This window comes from Mastigoproctus giganteus, chromosome 13 (genome assembly GCF_048544385.1).
Source record: "Mastigoproctus giganteus isolate SK-2022 chromosome 13, ASM4854438v1, whole genome shotgun sequence".
In the NCBI taxonomy this organism is placed as follows: domain Eukaryota; kingdom Metazoa; phylum Arthropoda; class Arachnida; order Uropygi; family Thelyphonidae; genus Mastigoproctus; species Mastigoproctus giganteus.
Genome location: NC_143587.1, coordinates 174,521,691 through 174,542,395, shown reverse-complemented (window position 1 = coordinate 174,542,395; position 20,705 = coordinate 174,521,691). Strand labels below are relative to the sequence as shown.

At 37.6% G+C, this 20,705-nt stretch overlaps 1 protein-coding gene across 1 annotated transcript in view; it reads left to right on the top strand.

Moving 5' to 3' along the window:
• Positions 1-20,705, top strand: part of LOC150076622 (fibroblast growth factor receptor 1-like) — a 457,312-nt gene that overhangs the window by 307,629 nt on the left and 128,978 nt on the right. The window contains exon 10 of the mRNA XM_090387392.1: positions 5,156-5,346. Coding sequence (XP_090243518.1) covers positions 5,156-5,346 — 191 coding nt within the window. The remainder of the gene's footprint in view (positions 1-5,155; positions 5,347-20,705) is intronic.

Genomic DNA, 20,705 nt, shown 5'->3' with positions numbered 1-20,705 from the left:
CATGTGTAGTACTTTACATTTGTCAATGTTAAACTTCATTTGCCACCTCTCAGCCCATCTGCTCAACCTTTCCAGATCCTGTTGCAGCAGCATAGTGTCAGTAGTGTCCTTGACAACCCTGCCAACCTTTGTATCATCTGCAAACTTGGACATTAAGCTTGATATACCATCATCAATATCATTTATGAATACAGAAAACAACAATGGACCCAACACTGAGCCCTGAGGGACTCCACTAATAACATCAGTCCACGATGAGCAGTGTCCATTGATTACCACTCTCTGTCTTCTCCCCCTCAACCACCCCTTTATCCATAGCAGCAATTTGCCTCCAATGTCACACTGCTCCAATTTGTGTAGCAGTCTTCCATGTGCAACAGTATCAAAAGCCTTTCTAAGATCCAAGTATATAATATCAAAGTTATTACCTGCATCCAGCTCTTTTGTGACTGCATCATAGTATCCAATCAAGTTGGTCAGGCAAGACTTCCCCTTAACAAAACCATGCTGTGTCTGAGCTATAACTGAAGTCTTCTCTTCTTGTATATAGATAAAACATGGAAAAAACAATTATAAAATAAGAAAAAAGTATTTAAAAAAAAAAAAAAAGAAAAAGAATGCAAGTAGAGCGAGAATGCAGATTATGAATGAAGTAAACGTGTCTCTCTCCCACCCCTTCGGCTGGTGGGTTCCCCACTGGCAGCTAACATATCCCACCCCCGGAGCGCGATATGCAGCTTGACCTTCATACTGGATTCGACACTGCCTGGACATGACACAACAAAAACATTCTGTGGCTTTGCTGCTAACATGCCATTGGCGATCTGAACTGGGTACTCTAACCCGGTTCCCTTTAAAACCCCATCCCCAGGCAGTGGAAGGAGGATAGGTCTCTGTCTCCTCTCCTCCCTGCCTGCCCCCCATACTTCACCTGGTGGGGCTCATCTCCACTGACCTCTTTGAGGATGCTTACTCTATCGTCCCTATTCTTCTATCTGTTCCTCCCATCTTCCATCTCCCCCCCTCACTAAATTGACCGAGTACACCCCTTAACAATACCACCAAATTCCAATCAATCTCTAAATTCTGCCGGTTTCATATAAATCTCTAAGACAACTAACAGTATTATCTTTCATCTAGTGTATAGCCTCACACGTCTAAATTTAATAACATCAAAATTTTGTCTGACCTATTAGGCCTTTAACACATCTCTTTAGCGTTCAACCCCAATCAGCGATTTCCTAACATAAACAAGCAGAGCAATCCCATTAAGCATTAATGTCAAGCGCTTAACTTTTTTTTTTTTTAGGTAATAGCCACTGAAATCCCAGGAAATAGGTGGCAGGACCTGCCAGAGCAATTTGTTGTGATACTGGATACACATAGTAGTAGTAGTGGCATGTGATGCAAGAAAGCAAGTGTATGAGCTTATGCAGCATCAGCCAAAAAAAAAAAAAAAAAATCACACCATTCCCTCCAAATGCCTGTCCAGTTCCTCCTTAAATTAATTCAACCTATCAACTTCCACAATGACAGATGGAAGTTTGTTCCAGCAATTAACCACCCTCTGGCTAAAGGCAAATTTCCGCACATCTATTCTAAATCTGTCCTTTCTTAATTTGAATTTATGCCCCCCTAGGTTCATAATCTCAACAAGTGGAAGGATCCCATCAGAATTCAGCATGCTCAACCCATTCAAGGCCTTATACACCTCAATCAGATCGCTGCACAGGTGCCTAGTCTCCAGCCACTGCAATTTGCAGCACTTAAGCCTCTCTTGGTAAGAGGATCCCTTTATTCCCCTCACCAATCTTGTTGCCCTTCTCTGTACATGCTCAATCAACTCTGCATCCTTCCTAAAATGAGGCCTCCAGACCTGTACGCAATACTTCAAATAGACCTCTGGGATTGGGTATATTCATACTATGATTTTTTTAGTGTTTCTCACCAACCATTGAAGTAAAAACGAAAGACAAAAAACCAAATTCTTAAAATTTTAATATTTACAGTAAATTTATTTACAAACAAAACAAAATACCATATTATTGATGATAGCAATTTTAAAATAAGACAACTGTGATATACAGTAAATATACAAGGTGATAATACAAATACCGAATTTAAAATACAATAAAATATACTAGGTTAAAAGTGCTAAAATACTAACTGAAGCTTTCAAAGGCTTCTGCCTTCTTTCTCAACAGTGTACTTCTATTCTGCGGTGCATCATTAAATACCAGCAGGTTCGCGGTGCGTCTCACGTAAACGTATACTGTTCCCGTCGGAACGGGAAGTGGCTCGGGAGTGTTTCAGGCAAAAACGTTCATCCCCTCCAAGGATTACCGCCTCAAAGAGGGGATGAATGCATGTGCCCCTATCTCTATTTAAATTATTCTCAATAGAACTAATTCGTAAACTCTCAAGCCACTTGCAGTCCCAAAATCTATGCGCCCGATCAGTGATGACAGCTTCGTCTGGGGAGATTTGATGTTGCTTCTCCCAGAAATGTTCAGCTACGGCAGATTTACCATAGTCTGCATTTCTTATCGCATTTGTGTACTCCCCCAGACGATCTTTGAGACGCCGTTTTGTTTCTCCCACATAACACTCCCCACACTTTGGGCATTTAATACTATATACGACCCCACTTATATTTTCATTTAAGACAGGGTCCTTGACCTGTGACACAATTGTGTGCAGCTTCCTGCCTAGGAGCTGCACACAACTCAGGCCATGCCTTGAGTACGCAGTACTCAAGGCATGGCCTGACCATTGCCTTATACAGAGGGACAATCACTTCCTTTTCCCTGCTAGCAAAATTCCTATATATCATTGACAAAATCCTATGATCTGCCCTGGCAGCCTGTCTGCATTGCTCAGAAAACTTCATATCTGACTGCACAATTACTCCCAGTTCTTTTTCATTTTCTACCACCTTAAGTGTAGTACCACACAGTTGGTACGTTTCTCTGGGGTTACTTCTACCCATATGCAGTGCTTTGCATTTGTCAAGGTTAAACTTCAGTTGCTACTTCTTAGCCCATCTGCCCAAATTATCTAGATCCTGTTGCAGTAACACACTGCCATTGCTGTCATTAACAACCCTGCCAACCTTTGTATCATCTGCAAACTTCGACATTAAGCCTGATATACCTTCATCAATATCATTGATAAATATACAAAACAACAGTGGACCCAACACCAAACCCTGTGGGACTCCACTAATAACATTATTACACAAATAGCAGCACCCATTGATTACCACCCTCTGTCTTCTCCCACTTAACCATCCTTTTATCCATTGTAGCAACTTACCCTTAATACCATTCTGCTCCAATTTGTACAATAGTCTTCCATGCACAACAGTGTCAAAAGCTTTCCTGAAATACAAATATATGATATCAAAATTACTTTTTGCATCCAGTTCCTTTGTAACCACATCATAATATCTTATCAAATTTGTCAGACAAGACTTTCCCTTAACAAACCCATGCTGTGTCTGAATTATTCCTGCAGTCTTGTATAGATGATCTTGCAATGCATCTTTAACCAGTGACTCCATTATTTTACCCAGAACAGAAATTAAACTAACTGGTCTGTAATTACTCGTGTCACCCTTCGATCCCCCTTTGTGAATTGGGGATACATTTGCACATCTCCAGTCCGTGGGAACCTCCTCTGTGTCCAAAGATGCTCTCGTAATTATGGCTAAGGGTTTGCTTGGTTGCTTTGCCGCCTCCTTTAATATAACTGGATAGATCCCATCCACCCCAGGTGCTTTTCTTATGTTTAACTTCAACAATTTCTCCTCCACTTTGCTTTCAGTTATTACAAAATCATTAAGTATCCTGCTACAATTTGATAACGTTCTGCCATTTTCAAACCTTAATAATTCCTCATGTGTGAATGTAGATGCAAAATACTCATTCAGTTTGTGTTTGCTATCTGAGCAGAATCATCAACAGTCGAACCATCGATGTCAATTGGCCCAATCAGATTCATCACCTTCCTTTTAGAATTTATATAAGTAAAGAAATCCTTGCTGTTTTTCTTAGCATCTTTTGCCAAGGATTTCTCGTAATCTGCCTTCGCCTGCCTAACCTCCTTTGTGACCTGATTACAGACTAGCTTATATCTGCCATAGGCTTCTGAGTTGCTGGATAATTTATATGCCTCCCATGCATTTTTCTTCTCTGGTACGAGTCTCGTTATTTCATTTGATAATCATTTAGGCCTAAACCTTGAACAATATTTCTTAATAGGTATGAAACTTTTAGTAGCATCCATGATTAATACCTTGAATGCTTCCCACTTAGAATTTACTGTTGGTAACATCATCAGTTGATCCCACTATTCAGAATTTAAAATGTGGCGAGGTATGGGCAACATTGGGCCCCCCCTAGGGCCCTGGCAGCCAATAAGCCGGACAAACAATGGGCACAACATATATCACACTGCACAGATATGGCCCGCACACTTTCAAGTCTCTGGCTTGACAGTTTACTGTCCTCGATACAGCGAAACACACTTGGAGATGGGAGAAATCCAAGGTGCCGTCTGACACGAAAATACCTTATACCTTTGAAGGTATTTTCTGTACTCTTCAAGCTCTCATAAAGGCAAATAATAGTATTCATGAAAAGTAATTATAGCTTGGTAATTTCATATTAATTTATTAGTATGAACCAGAGCTATAATGCTGAATACGCTCTACGTTGATATCAATATTTGTAAAAGAATAAGAGACGTTTACCTCATTATGATACGTAGAACACTTCCGTGTGATACTCTCCATAAATTTAATTTCTTGAGAGTATCGTACAGAAGTGTTCTACTTCTCATATTGAGGTAAACTTCTCTTATTCTTTTACAAATACTGATTTATTATAATTAACATTTGGAAATATCAAGTGTTTCCTTTTATTTTTTTTTAGTTTTATATTTATTTGCGATAAAATTTCTTAAGTGGATTTATCCACTTATTAGATGACAAAAAGTCTATTTCTAAAGACACCTTTTTTTTTTTCCCCCTTGAAAAAATAGTCAACACTGATAACATCTGCTCTATTGATTGGTTTTAGTATCAATTTGTTTAGTTAAAATCTGATTGAGTAGGCCATTCTAGTAACTGGTGTTTTTTTTTTTTTTTTTTTAGGCCCTCTCTATGTGATTGTTGAATATGCACCTAATGGAAATTTGAGAGATTTCTTGCGCGCACATCGCCCTAGTTCTGGTTATGAGCAGGCAATTGGTGTGGACCTCAAACCAAAAACATTAAACCAGAAAAAGCTAGTGTCTTTTTGTTATCAAGTTGCAAGAGGGATGGAATATCTTACATCAAAAAGAGTGAGTATATAAATATTGTGCAAAGGACAGAAATTGTAATCTAGATTTATTTTATATGTTCAATAGTGATTTAAATTTTTTATCTCTGGGGTTTCCAAGTATGCATTCCAGGAACCACTGGTGGTGTTTTTCTGCGCTTTGTCCCTGTTAGGGGCCTGCAAATAGATGGAATGCTTGTTGTTCCTCTGTGTTGATATGTCAAGCTGAATTTTTACAAGCCGGCTGGCCAGGCCTTTATGTTCTTGGTTTTATTTTAGTGTGTCCTTCACACAATGTCAGCGCAAACGTTTATCATATTTAGTACTCACAGATTTGAACGCTGTGCCACTTCACTCACGCTCCTGACCACTCGGCTAGGTCGTAGCCAAATAATGCATACCACTGTTGTAAAAAATTTTGATGTGTTAATATAATATTGTAATTATCAGTATTTGGCTATGATAATGTGTCATGGATAACAAGATTAAAATTGTGAAATAAAAAATTTCATAATTTTGTTGAGGGGAGGAATTTGATTACAAAGGAGATTGCCCCCCCCCTCTTGTACTCACAAGCCAAGTAAAAGTTTGAGTGTGAGCTTGAGGCATCCAACATTAAATACAGTAATACCCCGAAGTTACGCGATAGGTGGGTCCGACGAAAATCGCTTAAGTCGAATTCGCGTAAGTCGGGGTACAACTTTTCATAGGCGCCTCCGTAGCCAGGTGGGAAGGAGCAGCAGTGCGTAGCACACGCTTCTTGATTAAACCGGGGTTCGAGCCCGTCACCACCAAATACGGAGGATGCGGAAAAGGTCTGGGAATGACCCCCGCATATCCCGGAGCAATATGGCCTTAGTTGCTAATGCTCCTAAAAACCAAATCACACACACACAACTTTTCATATAAATACATATAAATTTTGTTTAATTGGGACCAAGGACTAACGAAAACACTAGTTTAGAATTAAAATATTAATAAAATTGCAGTTCTTTATATATATTAATACAAAATATGTATTAAAAAAATAAATGACTTTGTAAAAAAGTTATTTCGATGTCGATGGCTTCATAAAATCTAACAAATTCGTCTGACAACACAGCGCCTTCTTTTTTTCACGCAGAATTTCTTCGTAGCAAGCTAATCATTTTTTTATTCCTTGCTTTGTAGCTATAACGCGTTCTTCGTTGGAGTCTGTTTTCTAAAATTTTTAAGCCCTTTTCAATTGAGCTGAGACCTTCTGTCAAGTTTGCAATTGTCATGTGCTTTTCGCCGTTGCCTCATTTAGGCCTGTAGCATGTGCAATATCACATGGTCTTTCATTTCGCTCAAAGCGTTTCACAATTTCATATTTTTTCGCTATCGACAGAGGCGGACTGGCCATAAGCCTTACCGGGGAAACCCCGGTGGGCCGGTGTGATTTTGGCCATAAACCATAGTATGAGGCCACTATAAATTTTCCCGGGTAAGAATTTTTGACCCAGTCCGCCTGTTTATCGATAATTGCTTTTCTTTTTCTCTTCGAATCTGCAGTGTCTTCACCAGGATGCTTCCTTTTCACACCTTTTAAGTATTTTACTCATTTTAAGTATTTTACTCAAGAACTGGATGCAGGGAATAACTTTGATATTATATACTTGGATCTTAGAAAGGCTTTTGATACTGTTGCACATGGAAGACTGCTGCACAAATTGGAGCAGTGTGGCATTAGAGGCAAGTTGCTGCTATGGATAAAGGGGTGGTTGAGGGGGAGAAGACAGAGAGTGGTAATCAATGGACACTGCTCATCGTGGACTAATGTTATTAGTGGAGTCCCTCAGGGTTCAGTATTGGGGCCTTTATTGTTTTCTGTATTTATAAATGATATTGATGATGGTATATCAGGCTTAATGTCCAAGTTTGCAGATGATACGAAGGTTGGCAGGGTTGTCAAGGACACTACTGACACTATGCTGCTGCAACAGGATTTGGAAAGGTTGAGCAGATGGGCTTCGAGGTGGCAAATGAAGTTTAACATTGACAAATGTAAAGTACTACATATGGGAAACAGCAACCCCAGAGCAACGTATCAACTCTGTGGTACTACACTGACAGTGGTAGAGAATGAAAGGGACCTGGGGGTGGTGGTGCAGGCAGATATGAAGTTCTCTGAGCAGTGCAGACGAGCTGCAAGAGTAGCTCATGGTGTATTGTCAATGATATATAGGAATTTTTCTAGCAGGGATAAGGAGGTGATTATTCCCTTGTATAAGGCAATGGTCAGGCCACACCTAGAGTACTGTATACAGGCCTGGAGGCCTCATTTCAGGAAGGATGTAGAGCTGCTGGAACGAGTACAGAGAAGGGCAACTAGATTGGTGAATGGGACAAAGGGGTTATCTTACGAAGAAAGGCTTAAGTTTTGCAAATTACAGTGTCTGGAAACTAGGCACCAGCGGGGTGATCTGATAGAGGTGTACAAAGCCTTGAATGGTTTGAGCATGCTCAATGCTGATGGGATTCTTCCTCTAGCTCAGAAAAATCACCTGAGAGGGCATAAATTCAAATTGAGGAAAGACAGATGTAGGATAGATGTGCGGAAATTTGCCTTTAGCCAGCGGGTGGTTGGTGGGTGGAACAGACTTCCATCCCTTGTCGTGGAAGTTGATAGCCTAAATAAGTTTAAGGCTCAGCTGGACAGGTATTTCGAACGAACAGAGGGGTGAAGTGGAAGTGGTTATTTTTATTTATTTATGTTACTTTTTTTTTTTTTTTTTTTTTTTTGGCTGATGCTGCATAAGCTTGCTTTCTTGCATCAAATGCCTCTGCTAATGCTAATGCTAATTTTTAGGGAATAAAGCACAATTACAAAACGAGGAGGCACGCTTGATAAGCAAAGCTGCGCGCATGTAGCAACTGAATAAACAACACCATAAAGGCAGAGATACACTATTAACACCTCACATTTCTAGGGGTTACCCTAGAAATGTGAGGTGTTACCATAAAACAATAAAAATCGAGTTGTGTTTCTGCTAGTGGAATCTGTTATACACTGGTAGTAAATTATTTGCATACTGATCTAATTGCATACCGATAGCTGGAATTGTGTTGGTTTTTACGTTATTATGGTGAAATGTGTTTCCCCTTCACTGATATAAAAAACCATAAATACATTTTCAGAATCTTCTCTTCGTTCTTATCGTGTTGTGTTCAGTTGGGGGTGATTGTGCATTCGACTGCCATTTCTTGTAAACACAAAGGCGAATCATGCATAAGCCAATTCGGTTCGTGTTATATTATAAGATATCGTTACCGTATTTATAAATAGTATATGATCGAATTCGTGTAGTGTAAACACGTGTTACACGAGGACTGATTGTATACGGCTCGACCGACACGATCCATTTCTCTCGTGAAAACGATGTAATTTCCGACAAAAGTTGAGCACGAATTCGAACGCGCACACATAAATATGACAGTTGGAATACAAATTCTTGTATATGTGTGTGCAGCTCATGCGCAGCAAAGTTGAATTTTGTTCATCTTTCACTCTCACTCTCCGCCGTCGCACCGTATATCGATAACATATGAAAAACGACCTTGAAGATAGTGGGCAGCAGTGTTGCCAAACGAAAAAATCAAGCTCAGAAAAATCACCTGAGAGGGCATAAATTCAAATTGAGGAAAGACAGATGTAGGATAGATGTGCGGAAATTTGCCTTTAGCCAGCGGGTGGTTGGTGGGTGGAACAGACTTCCATCCCTTGTCGTGGAAGTTGATAGCCTAAATAAGTTTAAGGCTCAGCTGGACAGGTATTTCGAACGAACAGAGGGGTGAAGTGGAAGTGGTTATTTTTATTTATTTATGTTACTTTTTTTTTTTTTTTTTTTTTTTTGGCTGATGCTGCATAAGCTTGCTTTCTTGCATCAAATGCCTCTGCTAATGCTAATGCTAATTTTTAGGGAATAAAGCACAATTACAAAACGAGGAGGCACGCTTGATAAGCAAAGCTGCGCGCATGTAGCAACTGAATAAACAACACCATAAAGGCAGAGATACACTATTAACACCTCACATTTCTAGGGGTTACCCTAGAAATGTGAGGTGTTACCATAAAACAATAAAAATCGAGTTGTGTTTCTGCTAGTGGAATCTGTTATACACTGGTAGTAAATTATTTGCATACTGATCTAATTGCATACCGATAGCTGGAATTGTGTTGGTTTTTACGTTATTATGGTGAAATGTGTTTCCCCTTCACTGATATAAAAAACCATAAATACATTTTCAGAATCTTCTCTTCGTTCTTATCGTGTTGTGTTCAGTTGGGGGTGATTGTGCATTCGACTGCCATTTCTTGTAAACACAAAGGCGAATCATGCATAAGCCAATTCGGTTCGTGTTATATTATAAGATATCGTTACCGTATTTATAAATAGTATATGATCGAATTCGTGTAGTGTAAACACGTGTTACACGAGGACTGATTGTATACGGCTCGACCGACACGATCCATTTCTCTCGTGAAAACGATGTAATTTCCGACAAAAGTTGAGCACGAATTCGAACGCGCACACATAAATATGACAGTTGGAATACAAATTCTTGTATATGTGTGTGCAGCTCATGCGCAGCAAAGTTGAATTTTGTTCATCTTTCACTCTCACTCTCCGCCGTCGCACCGTATATCGATAACATATGAAAAACGACCTTGAAGATAGTGGGCAGCAGTGTTGCCAAACGAAAAAATCAAGAACCGTATGACTCCGAGTTCGCGTAAGTTGGGGTAGTGTAAGTCTGGGTATTACTGTATACAGATTAGAGTTTCTACTTGTCATTCAAGTTCTCATTATGAATGATAACTGTTCAACTAATAGGCAAAATATCAGAAACATAATGGCTTTACTGTTTTAGAAAAATCTGCATATCTTCTGACTCGAATTTTATACACATACATAAAGGAACTTTAACAGTCTGAATAGCAACAAATTTAATTTCTTAATTGAAAGGGCATTGCCACTAATTTAAAAAAAAAAAAATTTCTACTGCTTCAGTGAATTCATAACCCAATAAAGTAATGCTTAAAAGTGAGAGATGTGATCAAATATATATATATATATATATATATATATATATATATATATATTAGTTTGATTGCTTAGATAAATTAAACTTTAGTGTCTATTTTCCATTGGGTATTAGGGTGTATCCTGAACAGGAGATTTTGTTAGCATTTCAAGTCTAACATATTCCTAGGGGTCTGTGGTGGCGTTCAAATTATATAATAAACAATAATAAAAAAATTAGTTCTAATACTAATTATTTAATTTTAATTAATGTTATTAATCAATACTAAACAATACTATATAACATTCCCTTATCTGGTCATCTATCCGCTACTTCTTCAGGGGCTTTGAGCGGATCGATAGCCAGTTTTAAAGGAATGTCTCATAATTACCAGTTTCTGTTAACTCCTTATCAGTTTTGCCTTTTTAGTGAGATTTTTTTTATCTCCTTTAGATTATTTAATTTATTAAATAATGATATTTTTATGCTACTTTGTCTTTCAGTCTATTTTTAAATTTCTGAAAATTTTTTAATACTTAATTTAGGAATTCAGCAAACTGGTATAGGAGAAACAAAGCCCAACGGGTAATTATCGGAATAAGCGAGTGGAGCTATACTTATCTGTCCGGTGGTGGTGGTGGTCCTTCAGTAAAAGAGGGGTTAGTTCTGTTCACTGTTTGTTTCATCCTTGGTTTGGTTTTTAGTGCGCAGTCGCGTCTATTGTTGCTTGATATTGTTGTAAGGTGATATTTTGGCAAGTCATCCGATAAGTGGGTTGGTTCCTACGTCAGCCGGGGTGCGGCCTGGGTGGGGGGGGGTTTGTTTCCGTTTTAAACTCCGTGGTGAACATTAATTTGAATAAAACGTGATATGTTTGTATTATATTTACAAGCGTTATTTATTGTTATTTACATAAGTTGGTTTGCTATCCCTTTGGACTGGGCTGGTATAGCTTTTCTAAGGCATAACAGCCCGTTTTGTCCTCGGGGATAGCTATTTACATATTTACAGCCTCCTGTAAAGTGAATTTTACCTTGCGACTGGTTACCCATAGATTAATTTTTTTTTTTTTTTTTGTTTTTATTTTTTTTTTTATTTTGAAGGGTGGGTTAATATAGGAAACCGGATTATAGTGCGGTCAGAGGACTAGCCTCCTCTGAGCGTAAGAGATCCGGACCTTAATTTAGGTTTTGGTATTGCTTTGTGATTTAGATATTAGATTTTTGTTATTAATAAGTGTGGCCGCTTTTATGTGGTGTTTGCTGTAATTGTAGGGTATATTGTTTTTTGTGAGTGTTTTTATCAGTTTGTTAATTGCTTTTGTTGTGTTTTCTGCATTACTGCATATTTTTATTATTCTGGTCGTTTGGTTCCTAATTGTGTTTCCGTATATGTGTTTTGCAATGTTGCTATCCCAGTGGATGAGTTTTATAGCTGGGAAGTTGAAGTGGTCTCTTTTGTCATAATGTTTAGTTTCGATTTTGTTATTGTTGATAGTAATCTGGCTGTCTAGGTAATATGCTTGTAAGTTGCTGTTTTGGTTTGGTACGTTCTATGCTGAGGTCGGTAGGATATATTGCTTGGGCTAGTGTTTCAAAACCGTCGTGGTTGATGATTAGGACGTCATCAATATATCTGAACATGTTAATTTCTTCTGTTATGTTATTTTCGAAGTGGTGTAAATATAGGTTGGCAATCGCACTGGAGCAGCACGATCCCATGGCTATTCCTCTGGTCTGTAAATAGATTCTGTTTCCCATCATTACGTAGTTATTTTTGACGTTGAGATTGACTAAATCGTTCCAGTATTGTTTTTTACAGTTTAAACTAATTTGGTGGTTTTGAAAATAGATTGAAAGGATTTTGATTAAATTGTCATGTGATATGCTGGTTAATAGGTTTTGGAAGTCGTAGGTGTATAGGCTACTTATCTTATTGCTTTTGTTTTGGATGTAGTCTAGATATGTTTTGTTGCTGGTGATTATTTTGGTACTGGTTATTTCATTTAATATAATTTTAAGTTTGTCTTTAAATAGGTTACTGGAAACTTTTGTATAACTGTTTTTCCCTGCTGTTATGAACCTTTTGCCGGTGGGTATTTTGTGGAATTTTGGGATCCAGTAAATGAATGGGTATTTTGTGATTTCTATTTTCAGTTTTAGTTTTTTGTGTAGTGCTATCATCCTCTTATTGACGCTGTTAGGTGTGGATACTATTTGTTTGTATGTTTCACTGTTATCCATTTCTTCTTTAATAGTCTCTATGTAAAGTTTTTTGCATATTATACTAAAGTTGTTGCTGGCCTTGTCTGTGTTCGTTATAACGAATTTCTTCTGCAGTTCTTTGGTCTTATATCTAATGACTTTCAAATTGTATTGTTTGACTTGATTTTTAACTGTTAAGACATCTTGGATTATTTTCATGATTTTTTCCGTGGTAATGTTTATCCATATTTGGAATGCCTCTATGGGTGTGTTAAATTTGTTTGCAGTTTTGAATGCGAATTGCAGTAAATCCTTGTATATGGATTTACGTGTGCTAAATAAATTGGTTGGGCTATTGAGTCTGAATTTTGTTCCTTTTTCCATTATTTCTTTTAGTGTTTGATCTTCTATAATGCTGAGGTCGCCTGTTATGATGTGTTTGTGATGTGGATCTATGTATTTTCTATATTTGCTATCATTGCAGTGGCAAAGTTGTTCCGTACTATTCATATTTTCGATTGTGTTTTTATAGTTACACATGGTTATGCCTATTGGTTTTGTGAAACTATATCTGACTTTAATATTAATGTTTTGAATAGGTAAAAACCCTTTTGTGTTTTCCATAATGTCACGGAAGTTGACGTAGTCGAATGTTCGGTTCAGGAATTTAATGATGCAGTATTCTTTAGTGTCAATGTCTTTGTAATCATCGCCGATTCTGAATTTGAATACATCTTCTAGTGTATGGTTGAGGTGTATGTTCTTAATCTTCAGTTTCTGGTGAATTCTGCTTAGTGCTTTAAGTTTGCTGATTTTAAGTGAAAATAGGATGTTGTGTATGCTTCTAACGTTAATAGGTTCCGTGTCCCATTCTGTGATGAGCTTATCGAAGTTGTTTAGGCTTTGTGCTTTGCTTTTATTATCTTCGTCAATTTCTTGTTTGATTTTGTTGAGTTTTAAACCATTTTTTTGCCAGTCTTTGTAGAGCTGAAAAATAGTGTATGTACATTGTCCGGGGTTTGTATATGTGAAGTTTCTTCCATTGAATCTGTTATTGAGTCCGTATGGGTATAGTGTTTTGTACATTATTATTAACATGTCCTCCATGTTTTCTCTTTTAGCGGTATTTTCTATTATGGCTAAGATCGCAATAGTTATATTGTAAATAACAATAAATAACGCTTGTAAATAAAATACAAACATATCACGTTTTATTCAAATTAATGTTCACCACGGAGTTTAAAACGGAAACAAACCCCCCCTCCCCCATCCAGGCCGCACCCCGGCTGACGTAGGAACCAACCCACTTATCGGATGACTTGCCAAAATATCACCTTACAACAATATGAAGCAACAATAGACGCGACTGCGCACTAAAAACCAAACCAAGGATGAAACAAACAGTGAACAGAACTAACCCCTCTTTTACTGAAGGACCACCACCACCACCACCACCGGACAGATAAGTATAGCTCCACTCGCTTATTCCGATAATTACCCGTTGGGCTTTGTTTCTCCTATACCAGTTTGCTGAATTCCTAAATTAAGTATTAAAAAATTTTCAGAAATTTTAAAAATAGACTGAAAGACAAATTAGCATAAAAATATCATTATTTAATAAATTAAATAATCTAAAGTAGCTAAAAAATCTCACTAAAAAGGCAAAACTGATAAGGAGTTAACAGAAACTGGTAATTATGAGACATTCCTTTAAAACTGGCTATCGATCCGCTCAAAGCCCCTGAAGAAGTAGCGGATAGATGACCAGATAAGGGAATGTTATATAGTATTGTTTGTTATTGATTAATAACATTAATTAAAATTAAATAATTAGTATTAGAACTAATTTTTTTATTATTGTTTATTATATAATTTGAACGCCACCACAGACCCCTAGGAATATGTTAGACTTGAAATGCTAACAAAATCTCCTGTTCAGGATACACCCTAATACCCAATGGAAAATAGACACTAAAGTTTAATTTATCTAAGCAATCAAACTAAAATATATCAAGCACGTATGATTGTCGAATTGCCAACGGCAATGGCATTAACGTAGCAAGGGATAAAATATTAAAACAATCAATAAAACAATCAAATTTAATTCATCTAAGCAATCAAACTAATATATATATATATATATATATATATATATATATATATATATATATGCTCTTCCATTTTGTATCACTATTATTAGTAATAATATCTGCCATAATACTGTTACCATTAAGCGATTAGTAAATATTTTATTTTTATTAGTAAGTAAAACCGAAATTGCTATTTATTTGTTCAAAAAAGACTATCTCCATGCATTAACTTTTTTATATAACTCCAAAACAAAAGTTTTATTTCCTATAGTACTTAGTTACTGTATGATACAACTATATGTGTTGAAGGTTTGGACGACAAAAGATCTAAGTAAATTCCACATCAGTACACTATGAACACATACCTAGTGGTTCGTTTATATGCAAATTCTTAATGCATGAATAATCACCGCGGATCAAGAGTACCCTTTGAGAGTACCCCTTCGAGAGGCAATAAAGGGTTGCCTCTTGAACACGCTGCTGTAGAAAACAATCATCAAATAAATCCACAAGTTCCAGTTAATGTAAATTCTAAGTAGTTATGATACATTGTTTCATGATGACTCCTAGCAGTTCTTGATATCCCTGGCAATGTGTATTCCGGGCTGCTGCTCATTCCAACAGAAGCAGTGCAAGAATCACTTTCACCTCTGCCTGCGGCTATTGTTAATCTATTAGTCAGTCCCCCCCCCTCCCCCTCCCAAAGCTATTTTTCTGCCCACCTAACCCTGAAAATATTCTTGTACCCTTTCTATTTAAGCATAGAAACAGTTTATCCTGTTATCAAGCAGAGACCATGCCGAGAAAAAATTCAACCCCATGAGCCTTGCACAATCTCTGCAGGGCTAAATTGATTGACAAGGCTCTCATCATATACTTCCTCCTATCATGTTTAGGCAGAATTACATGCACTTTAAAATTTAACCCTAAATCGTGACTTTTTTTTTCAACATTGACTTGTACTTGGGAAGTAATTTCACTGGTCTGCTACTCAATGTCATTAGTGCCAACGTGTGCAACAATATCACCCTTTGTACCTTTAATCTTGGAAACTACTAGACATGTGGCAGAGAAGAAAAATGCATGGGATACATATCAATTAATGGATGACACGGAAGGCTACGATAGATATAAGCTGGTCTGTAACCACGGTCTGTAGTCCACGAAGAGCAGTGTCCATTGATTACCACTCTGTCTTCTCTCACTGAACCATCCCTTTATCCATAACAGTAATTTGCCTCCAATGCCACATTGCTCCAATTTGTGCAGCAGTCTTCCATGTGCAACAGTATCAAAGGCGTTTCTAAGATCCAAATATATGATATCAAAGTTATTCTTTGCATTCCAGTTCCTTTGTGACTACATCATAGTATCCAATCAAATTAGTCAGACAAGACCACCCTCAAACAAACCCATGCTGTCCGAGCTATAACTGAAGCTAGATGATTCTGCAGTGCTTCTTTAACCAGTGCCTCCATTAATTTCCCTAGAACAGAAGTTAAACTAACAGGTGTGTAATTACCTGTGTCTCCTTTTGATCCCTCCTATACACCATAATGCGCTACATATAGCCCTAGTAGTGTATCGTACTTCTCCAGTCCAAAGTCTCTTTGCTTAAGCCTATGAACCACCACTCCACCTCAGAAGACAGGTACTACTTTTAACTTATGCTGCTAAAATAAAGTGTATCCCAAATCATCCTGTATACAAAACATTATATGTGCTAATATGGGAAAATATGTACAGAATTCATCCAACAGAAAACAAACCAGCAAATATACGTGTCAAGGACCTACTTCGAATTTGGTCTCTTGATTTCAAAAAAATAGCTGGCGCACAAAATGCACCAAGACCTCCTTGGGATACAATATCACAGTCTGTGATACCTACTTACATAACTGGGGAAAACATTCCCTACCAGGAAACAGCTTTCAACAACTACATGATGCTTATCTCGAGAAATACCCGCACTATATACAAATATATACGGATGGATCGAAAACTGATACAAAAGTAGGTGCGGCAACAGTTTTCTATGATACTAGAATAATCCAAGTTCTCCCAACAGAATGTAGCATCTTTACAGCTGAACTACAGGCAGTGAAGTTAGCAATGAACCGAATATGGTACCGAAGGTTAACCCATAGTTTGATCCTCACAAACTCCCTCAGTGTAATACATGCAATACAGTGCGGCTCAAAGAATTTCCATCCGACTTTGAGACAAATTCAAGTCACCCTAAACAAACTGATTAAAAGAAAACAAGATGTTACCTTTTGTTGGATTCCTGGACATACAATAATTAAAGGAAATGAACAAGCTGACCATGCAGCAAAAACAGCAACAGGCATCATACCATCAACCACCAAAGTACATTTACAGGCTACAGATGTTGCATCAAAGTGTAGCAGGGAACAATGGCAAAAAATATAGAACGAACAAACCAATAATAAACTTTTTCAAATTAAACCAGTTTAAAACCAGTGGAAGACAGGTCCAAAAAGAAGTAACCCTTGCCAGGTTAAGGATAGGACACTCGCATCTTACTCATTCCTATCTACTCAGAGCCGAAGAACAGCTTCAGTGTAATTAATGCCATGTACCCCCATACTTCTCCTTCAACCCATGCATGGTACTAAGTACTGTAGGTTTTGATACCTTTCATGTTTGGGGTTTTCATAAAAAAAAAATAAAAAAACAGTTAGGCATTTACTAGTAGATTGTCCAGCTTTTATAAACGAAAGAAAAATAGCCTTTAAGTCCAAAACTAATATTCAAGATGCTTTTGTTTTGGAAAACATTTTAAGTGAAGAAAGTAATATGCAAGAAATCTTTCATTACCTAAGATTAATAGGCTTATGTAATCAGATATATGAAAAAAAATGAATACAATTGAACTTAATCTCCAAGTAAAGTTGGGCATTAATGTGAACTACTATTGCAAGAGACCACACTCAAAAATTACAAACCCATGAGAAGTACATTATGGCACTTCTCATGGTTTTGCCACAGAAGCCAATGCGCCAACAACTAACAAACAACAACACCCTTTAATCCTGCTTTGTGGATCGGGGTCACATTTGCACATCTCCAGTCCATGGGTAACTCCCCTGAGTCCAGGGAAGCTCTCATAATTATGGCTAAGAGTTTGCTTACATCCTTTGCCGCCTCCTTTAATATAACTCGATAGATTCCATCCAACCCAGGTGCCTTTCTTGTGTTTATCTTTAACAATTTCTCCTCCACTTTACTCTCAGTTATTACAAGATTATCTAGCTTACTGCCAGAGTTGAATACACCTCTGGCATTCCCCTCCCTGAATAACTCCTCATGTGTGAATGTTGATGCAAAATATTCATTTAGTTTGTTAGCTACCTGAGCAGGGTCATCAACAGTTGAACCATCGATATCAATTGTATCAATCTGATTCATCCCTTTCCTTCTAGAGTTTACATAAGTAAAGAACTCTTTGCTGTTTTTCTTTGCATCCTTTGCCAAAGATTTCTCGTAATCTGCCTTCGCCTGCATAACCTCCTTCGTAACTTGGTTACAGACCAGCTGATATCTATCATAGGCATGTATCACATGTTAATTTATATGTATATCATGCATTTTTCTTCTCTGTCACATGTCTAATTAGTTCATCTGACATCCGTTTAGGCCTAAATTTTGAACAATATTTCTTTGTTGGTATTAGTATTAGTAATGGCTGCATGGTGCAAGAAAGCCTATGGCTTATGCTGCACCAGAAAAAAAAAAAAAAAAATGAAAAGCTTCGTAGCTTTCAAGATTATTTCTTTGAATGTTTCCTATTTTGAATTTGCTGTTGGTAACATCATCAGTTGGTTCCATCATATAGAATTTAAATACTGTCTCAGACCACCATAGTCACCTTTACGAAAGCAAAAGCCCTTTCCTTTACTCTTGATGGTAGTCACCTCTTTGAATAAATCCCACTTCAGCACACTATGATCAGTGCCACCTAGTGGTTCCTTTATCTGCAGATTCCTGATGCATGAAGAATCACTACTGATAATCAGATCAAGAGTATTACTCCCTCTAGTTGCCTCCCGAACATGCTGCTGTAGAAAACAATCATAAAATAAATCCACAAAAGCCTTGGTAGTGTGTGAGTGACCAACTGACAAATTCCAGTCAATATCCAGGAAATTAAAATCACCATTATAAGACACTCTAATTTACTGGCCCACTATTTCTCTGCACAATTGCTCATTATACTCATCAGATTCATTAATCCTATAACACACACCTACTCTCATTTTTCCTTTCCCAGTGCTTATGTCACACCAAAAAGACTCAACATTGCATTATCCACCCACATCAATTGGATGCACTTCCTTAGATTTTATGTGTTTCTTAACAGTATACCCCTCCTCCCTTCCTGTCCTCTCTATCCTTTCTGTACACATTGCACCCCCAAATTCCAGTTTTGCACTGCTTATGTCTGTGTGACACTGTTTCTGACATCCCAACAATATCTGCCTTTGATGTCTTGACTAGCACTTCAAGCTCATCAAATTTATTAACTATACTCTCCACTTTTTATTCCCCACACTCCAGTTTAAAATCTCGTCCTTTATCTAAACCTTGGTTTTCCAGTAAATGTGCTAAGGCTGTTCAAGAGAAGAATGTTGCATATCGTAATTGGCTTGTTTCTAATTCTTCAGTTTCATTTTCTGCCTGCACCAAAGCTCGCAACAATTGTAAAGCAGTTATTAACCAGTCCAAACTAGAGTTTGAACAGGCTAAGAGTAGAAAACTTGCTTCTTGCCCTAATTGTAGCTGAGCATTCTGATCTCTTGCCAAATCTATTGGCCACAACTTTTGCCCATCTCTGTCCAAACCAGATGGTTCTGTTGTCGCTTCAGCCAAGGATAAAGCTAACCTGCTAGCATCCCATTTTTCTTTCAAATCATGCATTAACGATCTTGGTAAAACACTTCCCACTATTCCCAACACGTTCCATTCAATGCCTCCTGTGGTCTTCCGTCAAAAGGATGTCAGAAGGATTTTGACGAATCTTGATGCTAAGAAAGCTCCAGATCCCGATGGTATTTCTCCACTTGTTCTCAAAACCTGTGCTCCTGAACTTACTCCTATTCTTTGCCGCCTTTTTTTCACTTTCTTATTCCAGAGGTGTTTTTCGTTCTGCTTGGAAATTTGCTCATATCCAGCCAGTTCCTACAAAGGGTGACAAATCCCTCCCATCCAATTATCGTCCCATTGCAATTACTTCTATGGTTTCTAAAATAATGGAGAAATCAATTAACTGCCAAATTTTAAACTACCTAGAAATCTGTCTGATCAATGATCACCAGTATGGATTCTGTCAGTGTCGATCCACTGGTGATATTCTGCTTTTATGTTACCCATTTATGGACTAATTCAATGGAAAGGTTCGGTGAAACACAAGTAGTTGCTCTTGACATTTCAAAGGCTTTTGATCGTGTTTGGCATAAAGGTCTTCTAAACAAGCTTCCATCTTATTGTTTGCCGACTGGCAGATATGAAGTTCTTTGAGCAGTGCAGAGCAGTGCTAGAGTAGCTCAAGGTGTCTTGTCAATGATATACAGGAATTTTTAATAAAGGATCAATGCCACCCGATCCCCCCTCCCCATCGAACCACCAATGCAGAGGATTTGAATAGCGGTGGTTCTTATGTAGCGAAAAATAAGTGATGCGTCTGATCCTTTGATCGGTTCGCTTTTGCTACGATTTGTCTAGCAATTGAAATGCAACGATTCCCTGACCATTATTGGCCTTGTGGTCCTCTGTTGATATGGTGCATAATGGTCAATCTGTTTTTGTTATTTTGGTTTTATTTTATTTTATTGCAGTTAGTTTAGTCTATTTGTGATATTTCACTTAATTCGGAACTGGCACCTTACGAGATGGGTGCCGTAAATTCTTATGTAATTGGCTCTAAATTTTAAAATTGGATTTTAAAAAAAATTAAAATTGAAATGGATTTTCTTAATTTATTTGGAGATTTTCTGCTACAATTTTTAGTCTTACCTTTT